The 25,882-nt window shown below is 48.5% G+C and overlaps 5 protein-coding genes across 5 annotated transcripts; 2 read left to right on the top strand and 3 right to left on the bottom strand.

Moving 5' to 3' along the window:
• Positions 1 to 954: 954 nt before the first annotated feature.
• N7520_006984 (AP-2 complex subunit mu) lies at positions 955 to 2,403 on the top strand (the record flags this gene model as incomplete). Its single annotated transcript, XM_057140918.1, has 3 exons — positions 955 to 1,291; positions 1,352 to 2,342; positions 2,397 to 2,403. 3 exons carry the CDS (start codon positions 955 to 957, stop codon positions 2,401 to 2,403), a joined length of 1,335 nt encoding a protein of 444 aa, XP_056994924.1.
• Positions 2,404 to 2,582: 179 nt separating this feature from the next.
• Positions 2,583 to 3,574, bottom strand: N7520_006983 (uncharacterized protein; the record flags this gene model as incomplete). The annotated part of the gene is made up of 3 exons (XM_057140917.1): positions 2,583 to 3,141; positions 3,210 to 3,433; positions 3,485 to 3,574. 3 exons carry the CDS (start codon positions 3,572 to 3,574, stop codon positions 2,583 to 2,585), a joined length of 873 nt encoding a protein of 290 aa, XP_056994923.1.
• A 1,915-nt stretch (positions 3,575 to 5,489) lies between these two features.
• N7520_006982 (uncharacterized protein) lies at positions 5,490 to 6,290 on the bottom strand (the record flags this gene model as incomplete). The annotated part of the gene is made up of 1 exon (XM_057140916.1): positions 5,490 to 6,290. The coding sequence occupies one exon, from the start codon at positions 6,288 to 6,290 to the stop codon at positions 5,490 to 5,492; it is 801 nt and encodes a 266-aa protein (XP_056994922.1).
• Positions 6,291 to 11,357: 5,067 nt separating this feature from the next.
• On the bottom strand, positions 11,358 to 13,338 carry N7520_006981 (putative C2H2 finger and ankyrin domain protein; the record flags this gene model as incomplete). Its single annotated transcript, XM_057140915.1, has 2 exons — positions 11,358 to 13,240; positions 13,290 to 13,338. The coding sequence occupies 2 exons, from the start codon at positions 13,336 to 13,338 to the stop codon at positions 11,358 to 11,360; spliced, it is 1,932 nt and encodes a 643-aa protein (XP_056994921.1).
• A 1,227-nt stretch (positions 13,339 to 14,565) lies between these two features.
• N7520_006980 (ATP-binding cassette glutathione S-conjugate transporter YCF1) lies at positions 14,566 to 19,453 on the top strand (the record flags this gene model as incomplete). The annotated part of the gene is made up of 6 exons (XM_057140914.1): positions 14,566 to 14,850; positions 14,918 to 18,669; positions 18,721 to 18,875; positions 18,928 to 18,996; positions 19,050 to 19,141; positions 19,193 to 19,453. The coding sequence occupies 6 exons, from the start codon at positions 14,566 to 14,568 to the stop codon at positions 19,451 to 19,453; spliced, it is 4,614 nt and encodes a 1,537-aa protein (XP_056994920.1).
• Between the last annotated feature and the right edge of the window lie 6,429 nt (positions 19,454 to 25,882).

Here is a 25,882-nt window from a genome sequence, read left to right as displayed (position 1 = left end):
ATTTCCTTCTAATCTTTGTTATCTTTCGGCTTTGCATGATATCCCTTCCCCAGCGGCGATTCTTCCATTCTCTTCTTCCTAATCTCTTTCTCACAAAAGGCTCGACTTTAATCTTGCATGAGGTCGCTGGGGAATCATTGTTACTATTAGCTACTATCGTTTTGACCTTGTTCATACTTTCTATATCGGTTCGACTTGTTTTTCTCAGAACCTGCAAGCAAATATCAAGGCCGTGTGGTCTAATTGAGCACATAACTTCTGCTTTCACATTACCTACTAAGTCATATTCAACTAGAGATTGTCCGCAAATGGTCTACCTAGGTATTATTTAATATCTGCTACCAAGTCTCCTACGCGGTATCCTACTCAGTATCCTAATTCCTTTCCTGCCGGTTAAGTGAAGTAGTCAAAAGCTCTCCAAGTTCATATGTAGAGAATAAAAAAAAAGAAACAATAGGAATGGGGCCCGGGGTTTCGAACGGATGTCCAAAGCGTCTGCGGTGTATCCAAGTAATGGAGGGGTAGACGTTGGAAAGTATAGGAAATCATGGTCGTAATTAATTCGAAATCTTGATAAGCACATGGGATATCTCCAGGTGATCTCAAATTGGACTGTAGACGAGTCTGTGAGCCTTATTGAGATTAAGTGTAGCAGTTCCTTGAACAAGTGGATGCCAAAGTGGGCTTCTCAGGGGTATAAATGTCATGAGACTCCTTACTTAAAAGCACGATAGAACAAACATGAAATTAAACATTTGTAGAATCAATTGGCAATATTTAATACCTTTATACTCCGTACACAATAACGCCGATCTATATTTAGGTATTCAGTTCTTCCTGTATTGTGGTTCGAACCCTGACCTCAGGCGGTGTCGATAACGATCCAGACCCCCACATCTTTCCCCCGAGCTCCTGCATTCAGAACCTCAACGGGATGAGCCCTGGACATCCACCATGCTCTCGGGGATCCTGATATTTAACCAGAAGGGCGAGAACCTCATCTTCCGCGCTTTCCGTAGTGACTGCCGCCCCCGCCTGGCTGATATCTTTCGCATCCAAGTCATCTCCAACCCGCAGGTCCGCTCCCCGATCCTGACACTGGGCTCAACCACCTTCAGCCATGTCAAGCACGAGAATATCTACCTGGTCGCTGTGACCAAGAGCAACTCCAATGCTGCTCTGGTCTTCGAATTCCTCTACCGGCTTATCATGCTGGGCAAGAGCTATTTTGGCAAGTTGGACGAGGAGGCCGTCAAGAACAACTTTGTGTTGATTTACGAATTGCTTGATGGTGAGTTCATTTTGTCCGATTCTCATATTATGCCTTTAATAAGTTTCTCCGGGCGGCTAGAAATCCTCGACTTCGGATACCCCCAAAATACCGATCCTGATACGTTGAAAATGTATATCACCACCGAAGGTGTCAAGTCAGCTATCGCAAACTCCCCAACAGATTCTAGTCGGATTACCATGCAAGCAACCGGTGCGCAATCATGGCGCCGTGCAGATATTAAATACCGCAAGAACGAAGCCTTCGTGGACGTTATCGAAGATGTCAACCTCCTGATGTCAGCGACCGGCACCGTCCTTCGCGCCGACGTGAATGGCCAGATCGTCATGCGAGCATACCTCACCGGTACACCAGAGTGCAAATTCGGACTTAACGACCGATTGCTTCTCGACACCAGCGACACCTCCGGGGCGACCAAGAGCCGTGGCGGTGGTGGAACATCAGGTGCAGGGAAAGCGACCCGAGCTGCGGCGGGCTCTGTCACGCTGGAGGATTGTCAATTCCATCAATGCGTGAAGCTCGGCCGGTTTGACGCGGACCGGATTATCTCGTTCGTGCCGCCGGACGGCGAGTTCGAGTTGATGCGGTATCGTGCAACGGAGAACGTCAACCTTCCCTTCAAGGTACATCCTATCGTGCGGGAGATTGGTACCACCAAGGTTGAGTACAGTGTGGCTATCAAGGCGAATTTTAGCGCGAAGCTGTTTGCGACGAATGTTGTTATTCGTATCCCCACTCCGCTTAACACCGCCAAGACTACTGAGCGGACTAGTCAGGGCCGTGCGAAGTATGAGCCTGAGCAGAACAACATTGTTTGGAAGATTCCTCGCTTCTCGGGTCAAGCTGAGTTCGTTCTCAATGCGGAAGCTACGCTTACTACCATGACACACCAGAAGGCTTGGAGTCGACCACCGATTTGCCTTTCTTTCAGTTTGCTTATGTTTACCTCATCTGGTCTGCTGGTCCGCTATCTTAAGGTCTTTGAGAAGAGCAACTACAGCTCTGTCAAATGGGTGCGCTACATGACTCGCGCTGGAAGCTATGAAATCCGGTATGCTTCTCTTCTCTTCCTTCCTTCTTTTGATGCCATACTAATTATCCCCAGATTTTGAATTGATTGGATCGAGCAACTGCTCCATGAGTCTATTTTCGCAATTAGCCAAGACAATCAAACCAGGTGTCCGGCGTCGGGAGGTGTTTTGTACATTTATGTCCATGTCATGCATCCATGCATTCTAAAATCGCATTACCACCCTTTTCTTTCCTAATCCCATTCCAATGGTATCCTCCATCATTCCAAAATATTAGTCTCAGTAGTAATTCCCTCCCACTCCTGACAAATCCTCAACTTTTCCAAACACTCCTCCCTGATGACCTCAAACGCATCCGGCCCAACAGGCAACCTCAGCGGTAAGTCTTTTCCAAAGCACCTCCCCTCCCCCCTAACAGCCTCAACGACCAACTCACACGCCTTTCGCGGATCCCCCGCCTGCGTCCCATCTGCCTGCGTACAGATCTGCTCAACAAGACGATCCAGCTCCGCATAATCGGGTACGCGATTCGGCGCACTGCATTTGATATTCCCCGGCGCGAACAGCTCTGTGCGGAAATATCCAAACATCACTATGCTTGTTCGGAGTCCGAATGGAGCAATCTCATCCGCCATATGTGTGACTATTCCTTCTAAGAGCGCTTTGGAGCCTACATAGCTTGAGGCGTTATAGAGGCCTGCACAGCCTGCGAAAAGGAGAGTGCCGGTTTTGCGGGCGCGCATTAGTGGGAGGAAGGCGCGACATAAATTGAGAGGACCGAAGACGTTTGTGTGAAGTATATTTGTTAAGTGTTTTGTGCTGCTCATGTTAGTCTCTGTATCTTAACATATGAGGATAGGCACTGGGGAGAGGGGATAAATATGTACTCGTATTGTTCTGTGACTCCGACATCAAGGTAGCCTGCGTTGTTCACTAGCACATCTATATGGCCGTACATTCCCCATGCCACCCTTGCTATCTCAATGAGATCTAATTGGGGGGAATTTATGTCTAATTCGAGTACTCTGGCGCCAGCGTGTTGCAGTGCGCGGAGCCGGTCTTCTCCTCTGATTCCCTCGCTTGCACGGGCCGTGGCTATGACTTTATCTCCCTGGGTTGGGTTAGTTATGTACGTGAAACCCCGGGGTGCGAGTATGGGTACTTTGGCTAGAATGGCTCGCACCAGAGCCTCGCCTAGGCCTGAGGAGCAGCCGGTCACGAACCAGACAAGTTGCCCGGTCCTCTTCGGCATGCTCTGCAAATGGTGCTGTGTTGATGTCGATGTTGATGTTGTAGCTGTATGTTGGCCAGGCTGGAGCAGCTCGCAAAATGCAAATAAAGCCGAATTAAAGCCGTTTCCAAGGTCCGAAATTAAATTCTGCTACCTATTTTTATGCTATTCAAGGCGTCGTCAACACAATGAATAGACCCACCAGAATAAATCTATATCTCCACTTACTAGCAATTCCGAAAAAGCTCATTGGGGAAGAGCAACTCCACCGAGGGGCTGAACGTCTAAAAAAGAAGCTTAGCTCCTCCCTGAATCTGGTTCATTGATTCAAGTTTTACTCCCTTTCGGCCCGGATGCGACGGATATAGCTTCCATGTTTCTCTTTGCCGAGCTGAGACGCCAACGGTTACTTCAGTGAATATTATGCAGTTCGCCAATCCCATCCGTTATGACATTAAATCGCCGACGGTCTTTTATAAGATTCCAGACCGAAAGTCCACGATTGCAATTTCAATGAGGACTGTAATGGTGAGTTGACATTAACTTAATTCAAGGGTTCATCGGCAGAGAGCCGGTATAACTCTGAATATACTCAAGTCAAATCCCACGCTTAATCGGGAATCGGCATTCACTCTTGGATAAATAAAGGTCCGTATATCCGTGTACAAACCATCCGAACCGAATAGCTATCTCATGCAAATCATCTGATTCATTAATACCCTCTAACTTGAATTCCCTCGGATTGACCCTAGCATAAGTCTCCTTCTCATGAGAAAATCCAATACATTCCGAACACCCAATCAGCCCCGGAACCTTCAGTCCAATAATCCTATCAAGCATCAGCACACAAATTTCATTCCCGAAAAGGAAATAACCAAATTCTCTTCAAAGCCTGATTCACAAGATAAAGCATCAGCGTGAATATCCCACAACGGAGCTCCCACAGCAATCAACGGACCCTCAGGCCCAAAAATCGCAATGGCAGTCTCATACGCTTCGCCTTACCCGAAGTAACAATCACAACATCAGTAGCCTTCCCCTCATTCAGTCCCCTAACAAGCCCTAAAATATCCCCAGCAAATATCACCCTCGTGTCAACAATCCGCCATAAGCTTCGCCTCCGAATCAACCAACAGCTGCATCGGGTCATATTCCAATCCAAGAACCCTGCACCCCTTCGCACCCGCATGTAACAGAGAACGTACTAATACACTTTTACGCGTATGCCAGTGGGGGTCTATACATCCTCCAAATGGAATCGATCCTGACACTCTACGGCTCGGCTCGAAAGACCTACATCGAGTATCCAGGGCTATTATCTTATGGCGCCACGTATCCTGGCATCCCGGCAGTGGCGTTACAGTCAGCGTGGGGGATTGCATGCATCGCATGAAAGGGATCTGTGGCTTATTCAAGATTGGTTAGTAGAAGTGGGGATAGAGACTATACAGGATACATGGTGCATAGTGGCCAGGTAGATAATTTAGCAACTTCGTCGTACGAGCAATAGATATGCCACTTCTATGTACATGATGTTTCACTACAGAGAGGCTTTGATCTAGATAGTTCGTGCAAGTATTGATGAAATAAATAGTCTTGAAATAGTGCGATTGAAGTCCAGTGGTATCTCGATAGTAAAGTACAGGTTCATAGGGGTACATTGCTCAGAAAGAGCAGAAATCAATGTGCAGGGCAGGGAAGCACCCGAAATAGATGTCAACGCTTTTTTCGGGGAGATAGATATTCACATAGCCAGATGCGACTCAGAATCAGATAATGCGCAAGACAAGCCCGATGAAAACACAAAAAATTGTCGGGGTGTCAAGTGATGGTACAGGGTGGTAATACAGGTGTTGTAACAAGTCAGGCCATGAGGGAAGTCGTATAGTACATAGATCGAAAATGGAGGAGAAGGAGGTGAGGGAGAAGGAAAGGTTTATCGGCGTGCCGGACGGAGACCAATGCGACCCTCTCCAATGAGAGAACTCCATCGTTGGCCCAAATCAGTGGAATTCCGGCGGCCCATTTGGCGCGCACAGTCATCCCATTCCTGTTGAGAGAGTCGGAACTTTTCAAGAACCAAGTCCATGAGATGTTGATCTTCCTCGGCAGTCCAAACATCAGAAGATACTGGAATAGAGTCCGATTCGATCGAGGGAAGAGGCGCATCCGGATTGATGGGCGCTGATTCTTGAATGCGCGCATCAATCAGGCGCTGGGGAGAAGGAGGAGATTGCGTGACTGGAGGAGAGTGTAAGGAATAAAAGTCTGTTGAAGAGAGGCCAAGAGGCAAATCATAGGGGGCGTGTCGACGGCGCTTGGGTGTTGAGAGACGGTTGCGTCCGTGGCTCATGCCCATGTCTGCGTCGCTGTCATCATCGCAAGAACGTCGGCGCTTATTGGCGCCTCGCGCGGGCGCAGATGGAGGAGGTGGTGGTGTAGAAGCGAGTGTGACTGGAGGAGGAGTTTGTCGGGGTGAAGCAGGTCGGGCGACCTTATTGCGCGTGCGCGGTGAGCGGCGCGGAGCGTTGATGGGAAGTGGACTTTGGAGGCGTGGCTTGGAGCGGCGCGGCGATGGTGCCGGAGATCCATTTAACATAGATTGCAGTGCTCGACAGGTACCGAGAAGGCCATTGCCAGATGGTCTGTCAGAAGGAGGAGGCGTCGAGAAGAGACGACTGGGAGTGAAGCGAGACGACCGGCGCACATCGCAGGGAATGGCGGATGGAAGCAACATGGCGCAAATATGTTGATTGGCGCAAAGAGAAAAAAGAATGAATTGAGAGGTGTATAGGGAAATAGGCGTAGAGTCGCTGGTTGCGACTGTTTCGAGTGGATTTGTGCGCGATTTGCGACAATTGCGCCGGAGGTGGTTGTAAGGCGCGACGACAGAGTTGAGGAATAGAGAATGAATGTAGGATAGTGTCGCTGATATGCGCTTCCAGATTCACCTGTTCCGAAGAACTGGCGACGTAGTTGAAAAGTGGGTGTTGTTATGGGTGTGGTTGTTAGGGGAAGAGTTGGCGGGGGCCGGGGGGCGATAAAAGGATAAAAGAAATTTGGACGCAAACGGTCAAGCGAAAATGTCAACAACTTGGATCCACTTTTTTTTCAGATAAAGAGTGTATGCAAATACCAACAACAAATGTGCAGGTTCAACCCAAAGATAAAAGTCTGCGTAAATTTAAAATTTACAAAAGATTGTAAGGAATTGTCAAAGCGAGAGAAATCCGGTTCAAGCAACGAATGACTTTACCGATGATTAGGATTATCAGATGAGGACACACTGGACAAACAATTCAGAGAGATGACTTGAGAGCTCTGCTTTTTCTATTATACCTAGAAATTGTCTTCACATCCCACTTTCCTTATCCCAGTGAAACAAAGGAGGGCAGGGCCCAAAGGAGACCTACCACCACCATGCAAGGAGTTACACTTCTCTCGACAGAGGAGCACGAGGCCCCTGAAACGACCTGCACCGTGCATTAATATACGGAGTAGTCCTGAATACATTTCCTAATACGGTCGCTAACCCGCTCTGTCTCCATAGATCATTGAGCAATACTCCCAGTCTGGAGAGATCATCGTCCTGCTGACTTCATCACTTAGAAATCAATCAACTTTAATGACGTGCAGTGATGCAACGGGACCGTGCATCAGGTACAAAGCGAATGAGCGATGGGGGACTTTGCCACTGGACCCCAATTAGTGCGGGCCGACGCATTTAAATACTCTTTCAATTTACTCCGTACAGGAGTTTTCTTCTCCTTGGGAGGAGCTACTTGTCCCCTACCATACCATGCCCTGGAGGAGAATTTACTGGGAGCTTTCCCTTTCCTTCTTTCTACCTAGAATCTACTAGGATCTGTATACTTTTCCAAACGATAAGTGAAGAATTGAAACTGAAATTAAAAGTCGAATTTCTGTATGGAAATGGTATCGTATTTGGCACGCGTCGCGTGGAAACTTTGAGCCACGCGACGCGTTAGTCAGCCAATCAGCGATGACTGACTCCATCTCCATTCCACTATGATTGGTCGTTATCCACAGTACCTGACGATCACTACTAAGTATAGATTCACTACTACTCTGTACTCCGTACTCCAAGGGCTAAAATCAGAGTGAGCTAGCCAACGTCAGCGATCAAGTCTGTTCAATGAATATTTGCTATATGTGATTCACAGTTTTTGGGATCCCAGTCTATCATAAAATTTAGTCCTGATTCTATTCTAAGATCTTACTACAATAGTCATGAGAATTGTACTGTTGATTGGAATACAATGCCCCGCGTTCACCCTTACTTCCTGCACCTGTTGCGGCACGACCCAGATTGCAAGATTGAATTCAAGTTCGCATAATCTTGCAGAGATCCTGCAACACTATTTTGGGTCTGCTAACTTGCGGGGTGCAGCTTCATGAACGTGCCTAACCTTCCACAATGTATCCAAATTCTATCTTTTGATCACATTGAAAGTCTATACAGCCCATCCAAACCCCTCATCTTGATGAACGAAGGCTCCTCTCTCCACTTCCACCATCTACCAGGGATACCCAACAGGGTAAGGCACTCTTCTCCCCTTCAGTCGCCTCAGACAAAGGGATCCCCATTTCCAAGTATGGCTGGGCTGACAAGAGCCTCTACTCAGCCCAAGCTCCAGCCCCTCCGGAAGTGGCTCCAGTTCCATGCAAGGGGTTATTACGATTACCCTAACATTCTTGAATGACTGATAGGTACATACAAGGCCAAACTTGAAAGCCTCGGGCACAGGGACGCACAATATTAGCTCCTGCTGTCCTTGTCTACTATTATTGGATATACACGAGCATTACCGAAGCTTCGAGGGTAGTTCGGTTACCCCTGCTCGATGCAAGTTCATGCAAGACATCTACCCATAACGGGCGCTAAGGGGCGATCATCGGTCTTCGTGGTGGCTGGGCTCCTGTTGCCCCTCCAACCGGACCTAGCTAGGGCTACCCTCTCCTTCGTGGAAATCCGTACTCTGTATTCATCAGGTTTCACAACTTCACCTTTTGGACGCCTTATCTGGTCTTGGTAGCGGGTCTTTGTCCCTTTTGTCTTATCTTCGTGGACGATTGTGGGATCATGGCATTCTTTGCTTTGAATGAGAGGCGATTGTCGATCTTTATTGATCAATCGCTGGTCCTTTGTCTGAATCATTGTGTTAGATTGGTGGAGAAGTAGGCCAATGGCTGCTTTGCGTGAGTGGCTCGTGGCCCATCTGATAGTAGCGTTGATGCTATTGCCACTGTTCGTAACAGTGGTTTTCCGCTCAAGTTGGACTCAGTGCTGATATTTACAAAGGAAACTCGGTTGAGGCTTTGGTCCCTTTAGGATACACCCTTTGACCGCTTGGACGCAGAGTATGAATATTATTTCCAGGTTCAGTACACCAGAAGCTCATGGTGTAGCGTCTCCAGGCGCATGGGGATTCTCTGAGACAGACTTTCCTATTATTGACATACACAGCAGACCTCTCGATTCAGATAGGATTGACACTTTCGAGCCTCCTTTGAAGCTACGTCCCTTCAACCCTGGTGGGCCTGGCCCACTAGCCTCGGGCTGCCTTGCCCAGGCTATTCGGCCCTTGGTCACACGTTGTGCGCGCCTACGCTCCTTCTTTCTCCACCAGTGGCTATGAACCTGTCCCACACTCCAACTGATCTAGGGATCAGTCTCCCACCCAGTCTCCTAGCTAGTCACAAGGAGTTCTCAGGCACCAGCTTAGCTTGAGGCGAACTGTCCTGCAGCCCTCGCCATGATTGGGTGTGCAGGCCCCTCCCACTCCCTATCTTATCCCCGCCAAGGGCTGCTTATCCTTTCACCTCCTGTTATCTAGGATTGGCACTGTAGATATGCCTTCTTGCACTATTGATTCTCTTGACTCCTATCTGGAGGTCGGACAACGATGGACGTCCTGAATGATTGTCAGCTCCTTCCGGGCTCCAGTTTATTAACAATGCTGCGTAGGACCCTTATTAACAGGGTCAGTCTTATTATGAATGATGAATGAGTCAAGAGCAACTACCAGTGTATAATGTTGTACGACAACTACACCTTCCCCCAAAATCGTTCGCCCAAAGCTCCCTCTTCACTCTATATACCATACCTCACGCCTAGATGCCCGTGATTGCTATGAGTGGTAAATAACTTCTTTCGATTGATTTTATGTTCCTATCGACCCTGATCTGACTCATTCCCCTAATAGTCTGTTTCGGGCCTGGACCACTGCAGAAAGAATCAACTCACTCCAAACGGTATCTGACTCGTCGTAGAGCAGTGGGTGTATTAGATCTTGAGTTTACCGTAATCCGAAGACTTCGTCCTAACTCATACTTGCCGGAAAGATTGCCGCATATCGAGGTCCTGTATCAGCGTTCACTCTCATTTGGATTGATATTATACAACCTCCAAGGCTTGGTGCGCAACCCGGCCTCATGTGCCGCCCACAAGGCGGTAAGGCCTTGTTTTGAGGCCCTTTCTACGACTACACTTGCAGGATGACTGCCTGAGCTATTATTGTCAACAGCCGACTTTCTTCAAATCCTTGATCGAACCTGCATTTCTCTATGCCATCATCGATTCTGTGAGCTCTTGCAGAGACACATAAACATCTTGCCCCGTTGCACAAATCAAGAGAATTCTTGATTCTAAATCGACTAGAACGAGATACCCCAGAATACTTTGCTTGCAATGTTTGTAAGATTCTTCACTATTATGACGGATCTGAAAGCTTTGGATTCAATGGATTAATTCACGAAAATAGTTTCCCACTCCCGTGTGCCGGGTAATGGCAATATGACCGTCGTTTGATAATGAGAACCCACGCACACTATTTATGATCCTAGTAAAGGAATTGTATCCATGGAACTTCACATGCTTGAGAACAATTTCCATATTATAGTTTTGCGTGCTACCCCTATTGTGGATTCCTTTCACTGTGGAGGGGCCCCCATCGCAGATACCTCTCTCTGTGATAAATGCAACAGTCCCACATTCAAATTACTCAATTCAACCCCGACCTGGCTTTCATCATGACAAGATAGGTTAACTTAGGACCTGGTCTTGCCCAAGAGGACATGCTATGACAGGCGATTGTTTCTCTCTCCAAAGAACAATTCCTTGTCAGTCTCCGCTCATGCTTTGAAGCCATAGCGCCTCAATCATTCAAGACCTTACAGTCTCGAGACCTGTCCTATCTCCAAAATCAGCAATACAACGGGTCTTCTCTTTCTGCTCTTTCTATGGCTGAAAGTACCATTTGTATACCTTGTACAAAGATATTCTATAAGAGTCCCCTAAGTGAAGGGGAATGAAATTACTCCGATTATTTCTAGGTTGTTACGCCACATTTCAAGAAAGCGCACCAGTCCAAGAGGGATCCGGACAAAAATACCATTCGATGGTTCGCCTTCACTGATAAACCGCCAGAGCGACGGATTGCCTAGCCAGTCTTATACTGACGGCTTACATTCTAGTAGACGACTTCGACATGCAACAGTAGGAGACTGGGTAGGAGACTGGGTATGTCAATGGTATCAGAGGTATAGTAGAAGTATTAAATAGTTGTTCTAGGCGCCGCGCGAAATTCGCAGCGGAAAGCCTTTAGTGGGCAAAACAAGGCGAACCTCTAGGGCTTTCTTCGACTGGGTCGGTCATAGGAGTGTGATATTTGTCCAATCTATCGGAGGGTAGGTGAAACGTAACGCCGGGTCAGAAGCGTACGCTGGACAACTGACAAAAAAAAACCTATGATATGCAGTATGCAGTTTGTATTATGTGCGCTCAATTGCCCTGCATTCGTCGGAATCTCTCCTCTGCGGCTCTCGCCCGCCGCTCTCGTTCCAGTCGCATCCTCATTTCAGGTGTCATTCCTCGTGTCTCTTCGTCTCTTTTCTCAGCAGCAGTTTTTTCCACAGCCCCAAGAGTGCGTCCGCCAGGTCTATGCGCCTGCTGGGCTGCTCTTTCGGCGTCCTCTTTTTGCAAGCGCTCCAACCCAGCCTTGCGACGGGTTTTCTCCTCCTCTTCAGCAGCAATCCGCTCCCGGTCGGCTCTGCTTTCGGCATCAGCCTTTGAGATGGCGGATGGGACCTTAGCGGCTGTCCAATCCCACTTCGATTCGCCTAGCTCATGGCGTGCAATACGGAAGGCATCACGTGTAGCCCGGTCTCCCGCAAGTTCAAATGGCGTTCTACCCTCGTTATTAACGACAGTAGGGTCCGCTTGTGCCCTGGTGAGGAGTGCACTGACAATAGCTGGAGAGTTCAGGTTTGCGGCAAGGTGGATAGGCATAGGACAACGGAAGTTTTGTGGAGAATCGGCTGGTTGAAACATGAAGGACGAAGGAATCGAGTTGGTCGATATGTATGACATCAAGGCCGGGACCTTTGACCGTCGAATGAGGGCCTGTATCTGTGATGTATGCAATAGTGCGGCTTCCTCTTCTTTGGACAGCTTCGGCTTTTGGGGCTGCGGGCGTGGTGTAGGTGGCTTGGCCTCCTCCTTCTTCTTAGCAGCCGCTGCAGCCGCTGCCAATGCCGCTTCGTCAATTTCACTGATCTTTACCCTTGTCAATTCCTTGAAACTTCGCATAAGTTCTCCATGGGTCGCTCGGCGCGTATTGAAAGGAAATCCTCTAATGCGAGGATCATTCTGCTTCAGAACCTGACCGTCATGCTTGTCGAAGAGGATCTGTCGATTTGTTTTACCAGTTGCGCGAATAAACAACAGCTCAGCGGTATCAATCATCTTGCGCCAGTCAATAAGCAGCTCCCGGATATCTTTCTCCAAAGCAGCCTCATTGTAGCGTCGCAAACTAGATCCAGCCGAGTGTGCTGCGCCTCGTGCGGCATCACTTGCAGATTGAGAGCCACCCTGCTTCTTTCGAGTGGTGTAACGGTGGAAAGTCTTGTGCGCAATGACCCTCGCCTGTCGGTCCTCAATGCCTCCCTGCTTGCGATGAATCTCGGGCGCCAGTGACACCAGCATGGCTGCGAAATGACCACCTCCGACCATACACATAAAGATATGGGGACCCGATGCGGCGGGGTCTTGGGCTTGCGCATTATTTGCACGCGCCTTGACAGGTGCCAGTTGCTTTTTTCGTATGGTCTCCACCAGGTGACCCGGTTCGTCCTGCTCGGTGGTCGAAAAAATGGCCCGATAGACACCCAGGGATTTATTTGATGGCAAGCCCGAGCTGGATAGCCAGAACAACGGGTTCTTCGCCACTCCCTTTTTCCCCCCTGTCTCGTCCTCGTTATTATTTTCTGACAGCTTTGCTTGCTTTTTGAGCAAGGCCGTGAGGGTTGTGTCGGCACTGCCATCAGCTTCATCCTCGTCTGATTCTGAGGACTCTGACCCCGAAATCGACTCGTCAAGCTCCCCGACGGCCTTTACAAATTGAATCTCATCAAGTGGCGCATTGCCGCGCAGTTGCGCTTTGACGTTGAACCTGTGGTGATCGGAGCGCACGTGGCTACGTTGTTCCTGCACGTTGGTATAGGAGACCTTGCAGAGCGGGCATGACGATGAGGTTGCGATGGAAAGGTCCTGTGTGGCCGCTTCAGAATCAGTATCCGCGGGGGCTTCGGTGGTGGGGTCGTCGAGGGGTTGATGTTCGGTTTTCGTTTTTAAGGTCGCAAGCAGTTCCGGTGGAAGGTCATAGACTATCGAACGGTCAGCGAGAATAATACTCCTTGTTCAGGTCAAACTTACCATAGAGAGGTCTTTTCAGCAGCCCCTCGATGTGTGCCGAGTCAACCATGGTGATTGAGCCTTCAAATAAATGCTTTGAATGGAATGATGCTCTCCCGGTGCCGATCAAATGCTGACCGCCTAGCTTAGAGGTGGCAGCTGTCTCTTATATGCGCCCGCTTTAATGATGAAACTGTACCACGCTAATTGATTTATGTCTTGCGGTTAAGATTCAGCTTTCATCTTTGGCCAATGAAAATCAAGGAAATTTGCAACGGTGGCGGTACAAGGCAAGCTATACCAAGATAGTTGTCCGATGTGACTCACGGTGGGGTTAAATCTGACAACTTCCAGGGTTGGGGAGGCGCATGCCCATGTGAGTGAGAACTAGCTGACATTTGGACTGAAAAGTGATCTGAATAGCATTGATCTCAGCTCCATATCTTGCAAGCCTTCACTTGAGTGTAGCAAACTTGGGGCCCGATAGTTTTATGTTGCTCTAACTGCTATTACGTCATAGTTCAAATGTTATATCTATGCAATATTGAATGTTACCTTCAGACCAAGATTGTTTTTGTCAATAAGTCGTTTTTGTATCACTGGGCCTTGGAGGAATACCTCGAATATAGAGTACTATCTGATTACATAACTAAAATGAGAATCAAATTTTGGAAGGTCTTCAATGCATGTGTTGGCCGGGAGTCGAATATTTATATCTAAGTTGTGTCTCCCCACCAGATCACCGCAGATCAACACATGGGCATTGATGCAAGGGCCCGGAGAGCTTGAGATTTTATGGTGAAATAAGGTGTGTTTATGGTTGTTTTTATCCATGGATAGACTTGAGGAATTCCCATATGAACCAATCACAGACTTGGGATAATGTTCCTCGCGGAGTCCGACGAGCATTAGGATCTAAATTCTGCATTGGGACTAGTGGATGCTTATCATCGATTGAAATTCACGTGACCGTATGAGGGAAAGAGTTAAAACGTTTGAACTTGACTGATGACTTGAGTTTATAGTCAAGTATATCATTTTGAGCGCACAACTCGGTAGTTTAAGTGACATTCCTACATATGTACATACTGTATACCAGACTCATTGCTTTTTGTAGTTAGTGGGGACATCTCCACTTTTGACTGGGGCCTTTTGCGGTAAGCAAGGCCGACCGGATTTTACGGCGTCAGAAGCTCGGCCTTTTACTAAGCAACTTCTTCGACTCTCCCGACTCTTTACTTTCTCCCCTTTGCGCAATCCCGAATGGAACACTGGCGTCTTGTTGCTTGACACCATAATGGACGGCCCTTCCCAGGTGTTTCTGGGGGACTCCCAACCGGGGGTCTCGCCATCGCACCTCGTATCGGTCTTTGATCGTCAACGGCATTCTTTCTGCAGTGATTCGGAAGGATGGGGCCCGATGAGCTCCACGGGCTTCCACCTCACCCCATGCTTTCTGGACGTCATCGTGGCCACTGTCGCTGCCTGGGGTTTACTAGGTGGTGCTGGTGCACTATGGTTGTTACTGAAGAAGCGAGTCCCGGCACCGGTCTCCAAGAATTGGCATTTCTATGCCAAGTTGGTTCGTCCAATCCCAATCTCCCCCGGAATTCCAGATCTAAGCAAACTGACACATTCCGCATCGACAGATCGTGCTCGCCCATCTTTTATTCGTCACTGCCCTTCAGGCAGCCATCCAAGCCGAAACAAACCCAAAGAACTTCTGGGTCGACTTCCCTTTCTGGTCCTCGGTCCTGACCTTTGCTTCGCTTGGTGTGATCTATGCAGTACAGTACTTTGAACATTGGCGGAGTCGTCAGCCCAATGGAGTGGTCTTGTTTTACTGGCTCTTTTTCATTATCTCTTATGGCATCAAGCTGCAATCTCTTGTCTCACGGAAAGAGTACCATACCAACCTAGCATACTTCATTTGCATCAATGTCAGCTTGGGATTGGCGCTACTGGAATTCGTGCTCGAGTACTTTGTTCCGAAGAAGCAGAGCGCATATGATGCATTGGGAAATGAGGATGAATGCCCTTACAACTATGCCGATATCTTCTCAGTTCTGACTTTTGGTTGGATGACTCCCTTGATGAAGTTTGGGTACAGCAACTTCCTCACTCAGGATGATCTGTGGAACCTTCGTCGCAGGGATACCACCCGTGCCACCCTGGATGATCTAAATGACGCATGGGAGGTAGAGCTTGAAAAGAAAAAGCCATCTCTTTGGATCGCACTCTTCAAGGCGTTTGGCGGTCCGTATATCCGTGGTGCTATAATAAAATCGGGCAGTGATATACTCGCATTTGTGCAGCCGCAGCTGCTGCGGTATTTGATTACTTTCATTGACTCGTACCGCGGTCCTGATCCTCAGCCGGTCATTCGCGGTGTTGCCATCGCATTGGCCATGTTCGTGGTCTCGGTTTGCCAGACAAGTTGTCTCCACCAGTACTTCCAGCGAGCTTTCGATAGTGGCATGCGAGTGAAGTCATCCTTGACTGCCCTTATCTATGCCAAATCTTTGCGACTGTCGAGCGAGGGCCGTTCGGCCAAGACCACCGGTGATATTGTCAACCACATGGCTGTTGATCAACAACGCCTTTCGGATTTGACTCAATTCGGTACTCAGCTATTGTCCGCCCCCTTCCAAATTACCTTGTGTATGCTTTCTCTTTACCAGCTGGTCGGACCGAGCATGTTCGCTGGTGTCGGTGTCATGATTCTCATGATTCCGCTCAACGGATTCATCGCTCGGTTGATGAAGAAGTTGCAGATCACGCAGATGAAAAACAAGGATTCGAGAACTCGCCTGATGACAGAGATTCTGAACAACATTAAGAGCATTAAGCTGTACGCCTGGAATACGGCCTTCATGAATAAGCTCAGCCACATCCGAAATGATTTGGAACTCAACACCCTTCGCAAGATCGGTGCCACGCAGTCTGTGGCGAATTTCACCTGGCAGTCAACTCCTTTCCTCGTGTCTTGCTCGACATTTACTGTCTTTGTGTTGACCAGTGATAAGCCCCTGACCACGGACATTGTCTTCCCTGCCTTGACCCTGTTTAACCTGCTGACCTTCCCGCTCTCGATTCTTCCAATGGTCATCACTTCGATCATTGAATCCACTGTCGCGGTGAACAGATTGACAGAGTATTTCCTTGCCGATGAACTGCAAACCGATGCTATCACCGTCCAAGACTCCGTGGAACATGCAGGCGATGAATCGGTTCGCCTTCGCGACGCTTCCTTCACCTGGAACCGCTACTCCGGTGATAATGTATTGGAAAATATTGACCTGAGTGCGCGCAAAGGCGAGCTTAGCTGTATTGTTGGCCGTGTAGGTGCTGGAAAATCTTCTCTGCTTCAATCAATTCTGGGCGAACTGTGGAAGAGCAATGGCGAAGTGATTGTGCGAGGTCGTATTGCCTACGTTGCACAGGCACCTTGGGTGATGAATGCAAGCGTTCGGGAAAACATTGTTTTCGGCCACCGATGGGATCCTGCGTTCTACGACCTCACTGTGGAGGCCTGTGCTCTGCTGGATGACTTTAAGATCATGCCCGATGGAGACCTGACTGAAGTTGGAGAACGTGGAATTTCTCTATCCGGAGGACAAAAGGCCCGGTTGACACTTGCCCGCGCAGTCTATGCCCGTGCCGATATTTATCTTCTTGATGATGTTCTCTCCGCAGTTGACCAACATGTTGGCCGTCATATTATCAACAAGGTCCTTGGTCCTTCCGGAGTTCTGAGCAGCAAAACCAGAATTCTTGCCACCAATGCTATTACTGTGCTCAAGGAAGCGGACTACATTGGCCTGCTTCGTGATAAGACTATCATTGAATCCGGTACATACCAGCAACTCATGGCCATGAAGGGTGAAATTGCCAGTCTTGTGAGCAACAATCTGGTAGAATCCGAAGAATCTTCTCCCATTGATTCCGACGACGGACTTGCAAGTCACGAAGGCTCCGAGGAGACAGCTGTCATCGAGAATGAGGAAGATTCGGACAGCGAAGGAATGGAGCAACCTGGTTCTCTTGTCCCCATCAAACGGTCGAGCGGCCCCGGGCGCAAGTCCAGCTTTGCCACTCTGCGCCGCGCTAGCACTGCCACTTGGCATGGCCCCAGACGCAAGCTTGGTGACGAGGAGAATATTCTCAAGAGCAAGCAAACCCAGGAAACCTCCCAGCAAGGAAAGGTCAAATGGGGCGTTTATGGTGAGTACGCCAAGAACAGCAATCTCGTTGCGGTCACAGTCTACTTGGTCGCTATGCTGGCTGCTCAAACATCTCAGGTGCTGGGCAACTACTGGCTGAAGTACTGGACTGAAGCCAATGAAAATAAAGGTCACAACGAGAGCACGGGCATGTTTATCGGAGTTTACCTGGCCTTTGGGCTGGGCGCTTCTCTCCTGGTCATTGTACAGAACTTGATTCTGTGGATCTTCTGCTCCATTGAAGCTTCTCGCAAGCTGCACGAGCGGATGGCGTTTGCTATCTTCCGTTCGCCCATGAACTTCTTCGAGACCACTCCGTCTGGTCGCATCCTGAACAGATTCTCCAGTGATATCTATCGTGTTGATGAGGTACTTGCCCGTACCTTCAACATGCTTTTCGCCAACACTGCCCGCGCAATGTTCACGATGGTCGTCATCGCAAGCTCGACGCCTGCCTTCCTGCTGCTGGTCATTCCCCTGGCCTACGTCTACCTTAGCTACCAGAAGTACTATCTGAGAACTTCTCGTGAGTTAAAGCGTCTGGACAGTGTGACTCGTAGCCCAATTTACGCCCATTTTCAGGAGTCCCTGGGCGGCATCTCAACAATCCGTGCCTATCGACAGGAAAACCGGTTTGCCCTTGAGAACGAATGGCGAATGGACGCCAATCTGCGGGCTTACTTCCCGTCCATCAGTGCCAACCGCTGGCTTGCTGTTCGTCTCGAGTTCATTGGCTCAATCATTATCCTGGCTTCTGCGGGACTTGCCATTCTCTCAGTTTCCACCGGAACTAAAATCTCCGCAGGTATGGTTGGTTTGGCCATGTCTTACGCTCTTCAGATCACCCAATCCTTGAACTGGATTGTCCGCCAGACCGTTGAAGTTGAGACCAACATTGTCTCTGTCGAGCGTGTTCTCGAGTATGCCAATCTGCCCAGCGAGGCACCTGAGGTCATATTCAAGCGCCGACCTGCCATTGGATGGCCTGCCCAAGGTGCTGTCTCTTTCAAGGACTACAGCACCCGCTACCGCGAGGGGTTGGACCTGGTCCTCAAAAACATCAATCTCGACATCAAGCCACACGAGAAGATTGGCGTTGTTGGCCGCACTGGTGCTGGAAAGAGCTCCCTCACATTGGCGCTTTTCCGACTTATTGAGCCAACCAATGGTGATATCAGGTAAGAATAACTATGCTTCTTTCGAATTGATCTTGTTCTGACGTGATACAGTATCGATGGTCTCGATGTGTCTACGATTGGCTTGTTTGACCTCCGTGGTCGTCTGGCTATCATTCCTCAGGATCCTGCCATGTTTGAAGGAACCCTGCGTGACAACTTGGATCCCCGCCATGTTCACGATGACACTGCACTCTGGAGTGCACTAGGTAAGATGGAATCATTTAAAAACCATCAGAGAAGGAAGCTAATTATATAAAGAACACGCCCGATTGAAAGTTCATGTTGCCCAGATGGAAGGCCAGCTTGATGCTGTGATCCAAGAAGGAGGTAAGCATACATCCAATCATTTCCACAATCGATTAGTGCTAATTTGGCCTCAGGATCCAACCTCAGTCAAGGCCAGCGCCAGCTGGTCTCGCTCGCTCGGGCTCTGTTGACACCTAGCAACATTCTTGTCCTCGACGAGGCTACCGTGAGTGCAACTATTTCAATTCAACAAGCATCGGCTAATAAATCCATATAGGCCGCGGTTGATGTAGAGACGGACGCGCTGCTCCAGCGCACCCTGCGCAGCAGCATCTTCTCAGACCGTACTATCATCACAATTGCGCACCGGATCAACACCATCATTGATTCCGATCGAATCGTCGTCCTGGACAAGGGTGAAGTGGCGGAATTTGATACCCCAGCGGAACTGATCAAGCAAGGCGGCAAATTCTACGAGCTCGCCAAGGAGGCTGGCCTTTTGGATGGCGACGGTCTCGCCAAGTCGCAAGTAGTGTAAAAGCCGTGGGTCGCAATTAGCGAGGCGTTCCCGCATGACACGGCGAATTGTTCAGCCTGCACTTTAGAGGCGACCAGGTTCGCGATCCTGAGTGGCCCGGGGAGTCCGGCTGGAGCTAGAGCCATCGGCCCGATCGTTGGAGCCTGGATGCTGATTGTTCAATTTCCACTTCGCCGGGTTATGGTGCGGGTCAAACTCCAAACGCAGCGGCGCCATGCGGGTGTCTGTGCAGAGTTGGCATATCCCTGAGGGAATCTGAACAAGGAGCCCCTGGCAGAGAAGAGTTTATTTTCTCCATTCTGCAAATCAAGCACCCATTCCTATTTTCTCTAGCCGATGCAACGCAATCGAGCACCAAACACCGAACGATCCCTGAATAACTCGAAAAGTGTTTGATTTTTTTTTATTTCTTTTCTCATATTGTTTTGGCCTGTACATCATTTGATTCCAAGCAAAATACAATCATAAGCACATACCTCCTGGACACCGCTAAAACCAAAGCACCGTAATCAAGATCTAGACCCATGAAACGGCCTTTAAATATCAATGATATAACCAATCCTCGGACATTCACCAAGTTTCGCCATGATTATTTGCAGTAGCGCCGTGCACCAGACGTGGCGGTGACATCTTATATCAAAGGATTCTCATACATTGTAGCGGTGAAGCGGGCCAGCTGGCATCACCCACATCAATGTACAAGAACACAACTTCCAAGTCTAGCCATCCACTACGAAAATCTCTGGCATCCGCTTCATACTGTGTAGGCATTTGAAATCCCCCCAAAAACACAAGCAGACCAGCATAAATTGATTGACCCACCTCGTACGTACGCCACATCGGCCCCCTCTCGCCATGATCAGATTCATTTCCCAAGAATAGACCAAGTGAACACAAATAGATCCCTGTCAAAATCAAGTAGCATTGAATGAACGAGATTGCACTTCTCCACGCATCCCCTCAATAGTGGCACTGGCTGTGGCAGTGGCGACGTATACGAGTAAACCCCCTTACTCCGTGCGGGACGGGTCCGAGTTCTGGAGTACATGTGCAGGATGCATGCGGTTGCTTCTGCTTCTGCTTCTGCTTCTGCCTCTGCTTCTCCTTCTGCGATTATGTTTGCAAGCAATGCACGGTCAAGGGGGCGGTATATTCTCGGACTTCATTTCCAGCGATTAGGTTTCATCTCTATTCATGTAGGTATGGATGTACAGTACCCCCCCGTATGCAGGGTGAAGTGTTGTACAATCGTGATTGGGAAATAAGATCTGAGTAACCAGATCTCTGATCTTCATCGACGTAATATGCATTGTACCTGAGTCTGAGTCTACCTAGAAAGGAAAGAGGGGAAATATCGGAAGTCAATATACCAGATTTTGATGTGGCACAGCAGATTGCATGTCATAATTGCCCCTCTTCATTGCTAGCATTTAAACGGAAAGGTCATGGGACGCGGAACCTAGAGATCTGGCCGACCTACCCCATATTTTCCATGTAGATATTCATTTTTGTTTCAGCTATCACTGGTACAGGTAAGGGATGACAACTCCAAAGCCAAAGCCAGAACCAGAGCCAAAGTCCACTCCGACACCTCGTCCCGAGGCCAGTGCACGGTGCCACTAGACCCATCCCGTAGATGATAAAGTTTTCGGGGAATGAGCCTGCTGTTCCAGAAATCTTGTTCAATGGGCCACAGAGCACCGATTGTCCAATCATAAAACTGAAGCTTCAGATCCCGGTCAAGATCATATCCATAATCTGATACCAGATCTTGCTTTCGTCATTTGACTACCTTTACGGAGTACGGAAAGACATTCCTAGCCTTTTTCAAATGTACTGTAAGAGGGTCTGGTCTGGTCTTTGATTTCTAGCGTAACTTCGAAGCCCCGAATATGACCGAATAAGAAAACATATCGCAAAACTTGGTTTTGCCATTAGGATTCCTGGAAGAGTGGCGGCCTTCGCGGGGTGTTTGACGTACAATGTAACGGGCAGCACTGACAACTGCAAGTCAATCTTTTTCGTACATGTACCACATGTACCACATGTCTATGTAAACCATGTCCGGCCAGAGCCGTCCCGTTCAAGTGACATCAAAGTGGAACTGGTTCCCGGGATGAGAATGACATTCATTCTCAGCCAGCCTCCGTTATTTCCCCTCAGATCGACGGGAACCTTGCGGCTTGCATAGCGTGGGTTGCAAAATCTTTCAGTACCAGTTGGCAGGCAGCTGCCGTAAGTAGCCTCCTGTATGTTTTCATGTATGGTTTTTATCCTTAGACCATGGAACCTTGCCATAGGGCAACTAGTGTACGGTGTAGGCTTCCTCGGTACCGGGGCAGTGGATGACAGTTCGGGATTGCCTTACGCCTTATGATGGAGGGGTAGATCGATGTCCACCCGATGCTGGAACTCTGCAGATGATCATCCTCGAGATCCAGGATGGCGGGATTTGATCTGGTTGCATGGCGCTTAGGCCTCAAGTGATGAAATGTGCGATTCGATTTCGATTTCGATTTGTTTTCCGGTGGTTTCGGAGTAAGTGGGGACTGTGTACTCCCTTGGCGCCGGGTGTGGATATTTGAGAGAGGAGTTGCACAGAGAGGGGCGGAGAGCATTCACAGTCTAGTGGGCTTGAAGCTATTCGCGCGCGGTGGTTTACTTCCTGATTTGGTTTACTTCATGTTCTGTGGAAGCGCTAAGGAGGATTCTCCACAGAAGATAAAGTGGAAGTATTTGTCATGCGAATTTCCCTTCCAGATCGACGGATATTGTGGAAAGTGGAGTAAATCCGATGGAATGGTCGAACCTAGACATGGCTATGGGTCAAGATGTCGGGAAAGGCTTCGGCTTCATTTTGCCTGGAAAACCCAGGATTTCGTCAAAGCTCATTGGCTTCTCAGAAGACTTGAATAGTCTTTGACCCAAAGACGATCACGCATAGTGACATTGTTTCAGCCACCTATTTTCACAATTGGGCCCGGGCGCGTCTCCAGGGACGATCTTAAAACGCCAGTTCGGGCAATTTGTCCGTCCCTGCATTCTTCGAGGCTGGTGTGCATTGCATAAGAATCTTGAGATGAAAGATGATGGGCCAGTAAGAGGACAGATAAGTGATCGTTTAGTTCCGGCAAGGAACAGGAAACTTGCGGGCTTTCATTAAAGCATAAGGCGTCTGGGCCAGTGGGACGAACCAATGCACGTCGTGAAGAAACAAGTTTCCGGTGTAGTGGGAACTCCAGTCTTTCGGGGAACTTTTTTTTCTTCCTTTTAGCGCAAAAGGTTCAACTTGGATTGGAAGCGCCTGTCGCGCTAATGCAGGTCGATTGGTTGTGGTTAAAAGTCCCTTTGAAGGAGTTTCCACAAGGATCTTGGTGTGATGGGGTAGGCCCGGGCTCCATTCGGGTATCCAGGTAATCGGGAATCATATTTCTATGACATAGGGATTTGGGGATCTAAGCATCAATGGTTTAGAGGGTTCAAGGGCTCAAGTATTCATGGATAATTTCCATGCTAAACATCAAACACATGGCTACCCGCTGCAAATAATACAGCCACGTTTGACAAAAGGGGGAAAAGGCAATGAAAAAGCAAGGGCTTTGTGTTCACTATTTGCTGACCAGTTGATCAATGAATGCCCCCACTTAGGGCTCCACTTAGTCATACTACGCAGTAGCCTGTAGGTCGATCACAAAAACATCTTGCAAAGTGTACAGGAATCAGCAAGGACCAAGTGTCATATCCACGCGGCTTATGCTCTACCCGAATTGTTTTCTTCCGCAGCACCCGCTCAGGCTAATCTTGATTCTAGTTACGCTGATTGGGTTGTGGTGCATAGCACTCATAAAAGGAGGGTTGCATATTTTGAGACAAACCTGTACGGGAGTATCCATCCCGCAGTGTATATATGATAAGTGTGGCTTTATATGCACGCCGAGACCACCGGATGAACATAGCGTACGAGCCGAGCCTTTAAATGGGAAATGAGAATTGATTTTCTGCAGTTTCATTTTGCTTTTTGTGAATAATTGATCCCAATACAGCAGAGTTTTATGTTTGTCAAAGCAATCATCTGTACAAAAGAGGGTCCCAAGCAGGTATTGGTTGCATGAATCCGCAAACAAACTTGCACTTGACATGGATTGTTTGCGTCACCTCTTTTGACCCAGTCCCAGGGTGATATTTGCGTAACTCTCAACAATTTGACGTATGAAACATCACAGAAGGTCGATCCGAGATTCATATGACATCTGGGTCGTTCCAGAAACCTGGTTTTGGGCGATAATGTGCCTGGACTCCCCCATGATTTCCAACTTTGTCCTTATTGCTGGGTACACAGTGGATCCTACACTAAACCTCATCGAGCATGTTGACAGCTTTAGTGTCTCCGGACCGGAATCCCCGAGCCGCCCGTCACTTCCTAATTTGTTTAGCGGGGTCGAGTCTAGCCCCTCCAGCGAGCTCCCAGATTGGATCAAAAACCTACCAGATCATACAAAAGTACCCAAAAAGCCCAGGTGACCCCTATGAACCATCCTGTCAGCGAGTTTGACCCCTGGAGGGCCATATCCAGTGGCTGGGCTGCATGACGACATACCACCTTGTCACCGGTCCGATCCAGGCTCGATCCATGCATGCCATTGCACGATCGGGCGGGCGGCTGCTCGGTTTCTGACTCTCCGGTGCATTAGTCGCATCCCTTTCCTTAGATATGGTCAGCCCCGAGAAATCAAATAGAGTAGACGGCATTGATCATCCAGGATGCTACATACGAAGACTACCACGTCGCTTCAATTGGCCTTGCCTGTAGAGGTATGGCTTCTGATCGATCATGAATACTCCGTACTTTGTACGTGAGCTACAACGGTCTCGACTCGAATTCAGACTTTCTTCAATCCCCTTTAATAAACCCCTTTCTTGATTGATACGAGATGCGCTCCAGCCTCTAGAGCATCATTTGGTAGAAAGGTGTGTGGGAAAGTACAGACTTGAGTGTCTGGCGGTGAGAACAATGAACTCATGCCTCCATGAAGCGCCCGGACACAGACATGACGGCTGCTGCAGATCAAGCAATCACTTCAGTGCAGTTCTCCATTAGTTTCAACCCCCCTTTTTGGGAAGTCAGTGCACATACCTGCTGTCATCAGCCAAGAAAACGCCTCGACCCAAAGTTTCAGGGTGATTGCATCAGATAATCCACCGAACAGCTCCGTTAGCTTTGGAGGTCTACGATTCTTGATCCTCGATTCTCGATTCTCGATCGTACATCTTACAGGGCATCGTGGCGGTAATAGCGGTCTCGTAAGAAAAAACAGAGCATACTCCGTGAATCTCCCTTGGGTTTCAGGAAGTAAAAGTAAAATTACTTTTGTTTGCTACCTAGATAGCAATTGCTTTCTAAAAAGAGAAAAGAAAACTCTCCACTTCGAACGCCAAGTCCTGTCAAGATGCGTTGGCGATGTCAAGCAGTTCTTTCTTTTCTTTTTTTTTTTTCCCCTCACACAAACGGTTGGAAAATTTCAACTCTCTAAAAATGTGGATCATTTGCTATGGACAGGGAGTGTCCCAGTCTTTATCTGCACTTCAATCTGGATTTGGCGTTTGTGGCTTATTCGCCATTATTAATAGGACCAGCATGTGGCAGTGCGAAGGTAAGTAAGCTGAGATTCACCGGAGCCTGAGCCACGTTGTGGCTCAACTCTATGTGGCAGGGATGTGACAGGAAGACTTGCATTCTGAATCTGCCAATCAGGAGCACGGATGGGGTAATTTTACTGAAGCTTGGAACTTGCAACAGTTGTCAACTGAAGTCTAGGCCCTGCGCAACACAGTCCTCCGGTCAAGTCCGTTTTTTTTTTTGCTTTTCTTTTCAAGATTTAACCGTTCTACCTTCTAACGGGCGTCCCGATTCTGCATTGTACAGATTCTGATGGCGAGAAAAAGAAAAAGAAAATCTAAAGCATCTGAAAAATCGGAAAAACGAAGTCAATTTTCGGGAAATTGAGAATTGACAGGTGAATTGAACGGCTCCATAGTTGGGGCAACGATAACAAAGACCTCTGACACCCCCTTGCGAATGATGGAGTAGGTGGCGTGGCTTTCGCGCCGTTGGTAACTAGTGATTGACGTCGGAACTATAGATTTGTAGCATTCTCCCTAAATCGGAGTACACTCTATATGGGACTAGTAAAGACCACGGTCAATGACAAATAACAAAAGTACAGGGGAAAAATAATTGTGGCAACTCAATTCTTTCGGATGCATTGATGATCGTTCTTTTGTGTATGGGCTTTGTGGCGGAATAATACGGATATATTGATCGGGGGTAATAAGAAGATCAAACCGCAGGTACAATTTCTTGTGCATCTTACAGCTCAGGATTATGTCCCCGATCTGGAGATTGATGTGGTAAAGTTCTAGGGTTGCCTT

The sequence above is a fragment of the Penicillium odoratum genome, assembly GCF_028828045.1.
Source record: "Penicillium odoratum strain IBT 22623 chromosome Unknown utg000005l_segment0_segment0, whole genome shotgun sequence".
Classification (NCBI taxonomy): Eukaryota; Fungi; Ascomycota; class Eurotiomycetes; order Eurotiales; family Aspergillaceae; genus Penicillium; species Penicillium odoratum.
The sequence above is the reverse complement of the archived record's forward strand: the minus strand, read 5'-3'. Positions and strand labels throughout refer to the sequence as shown.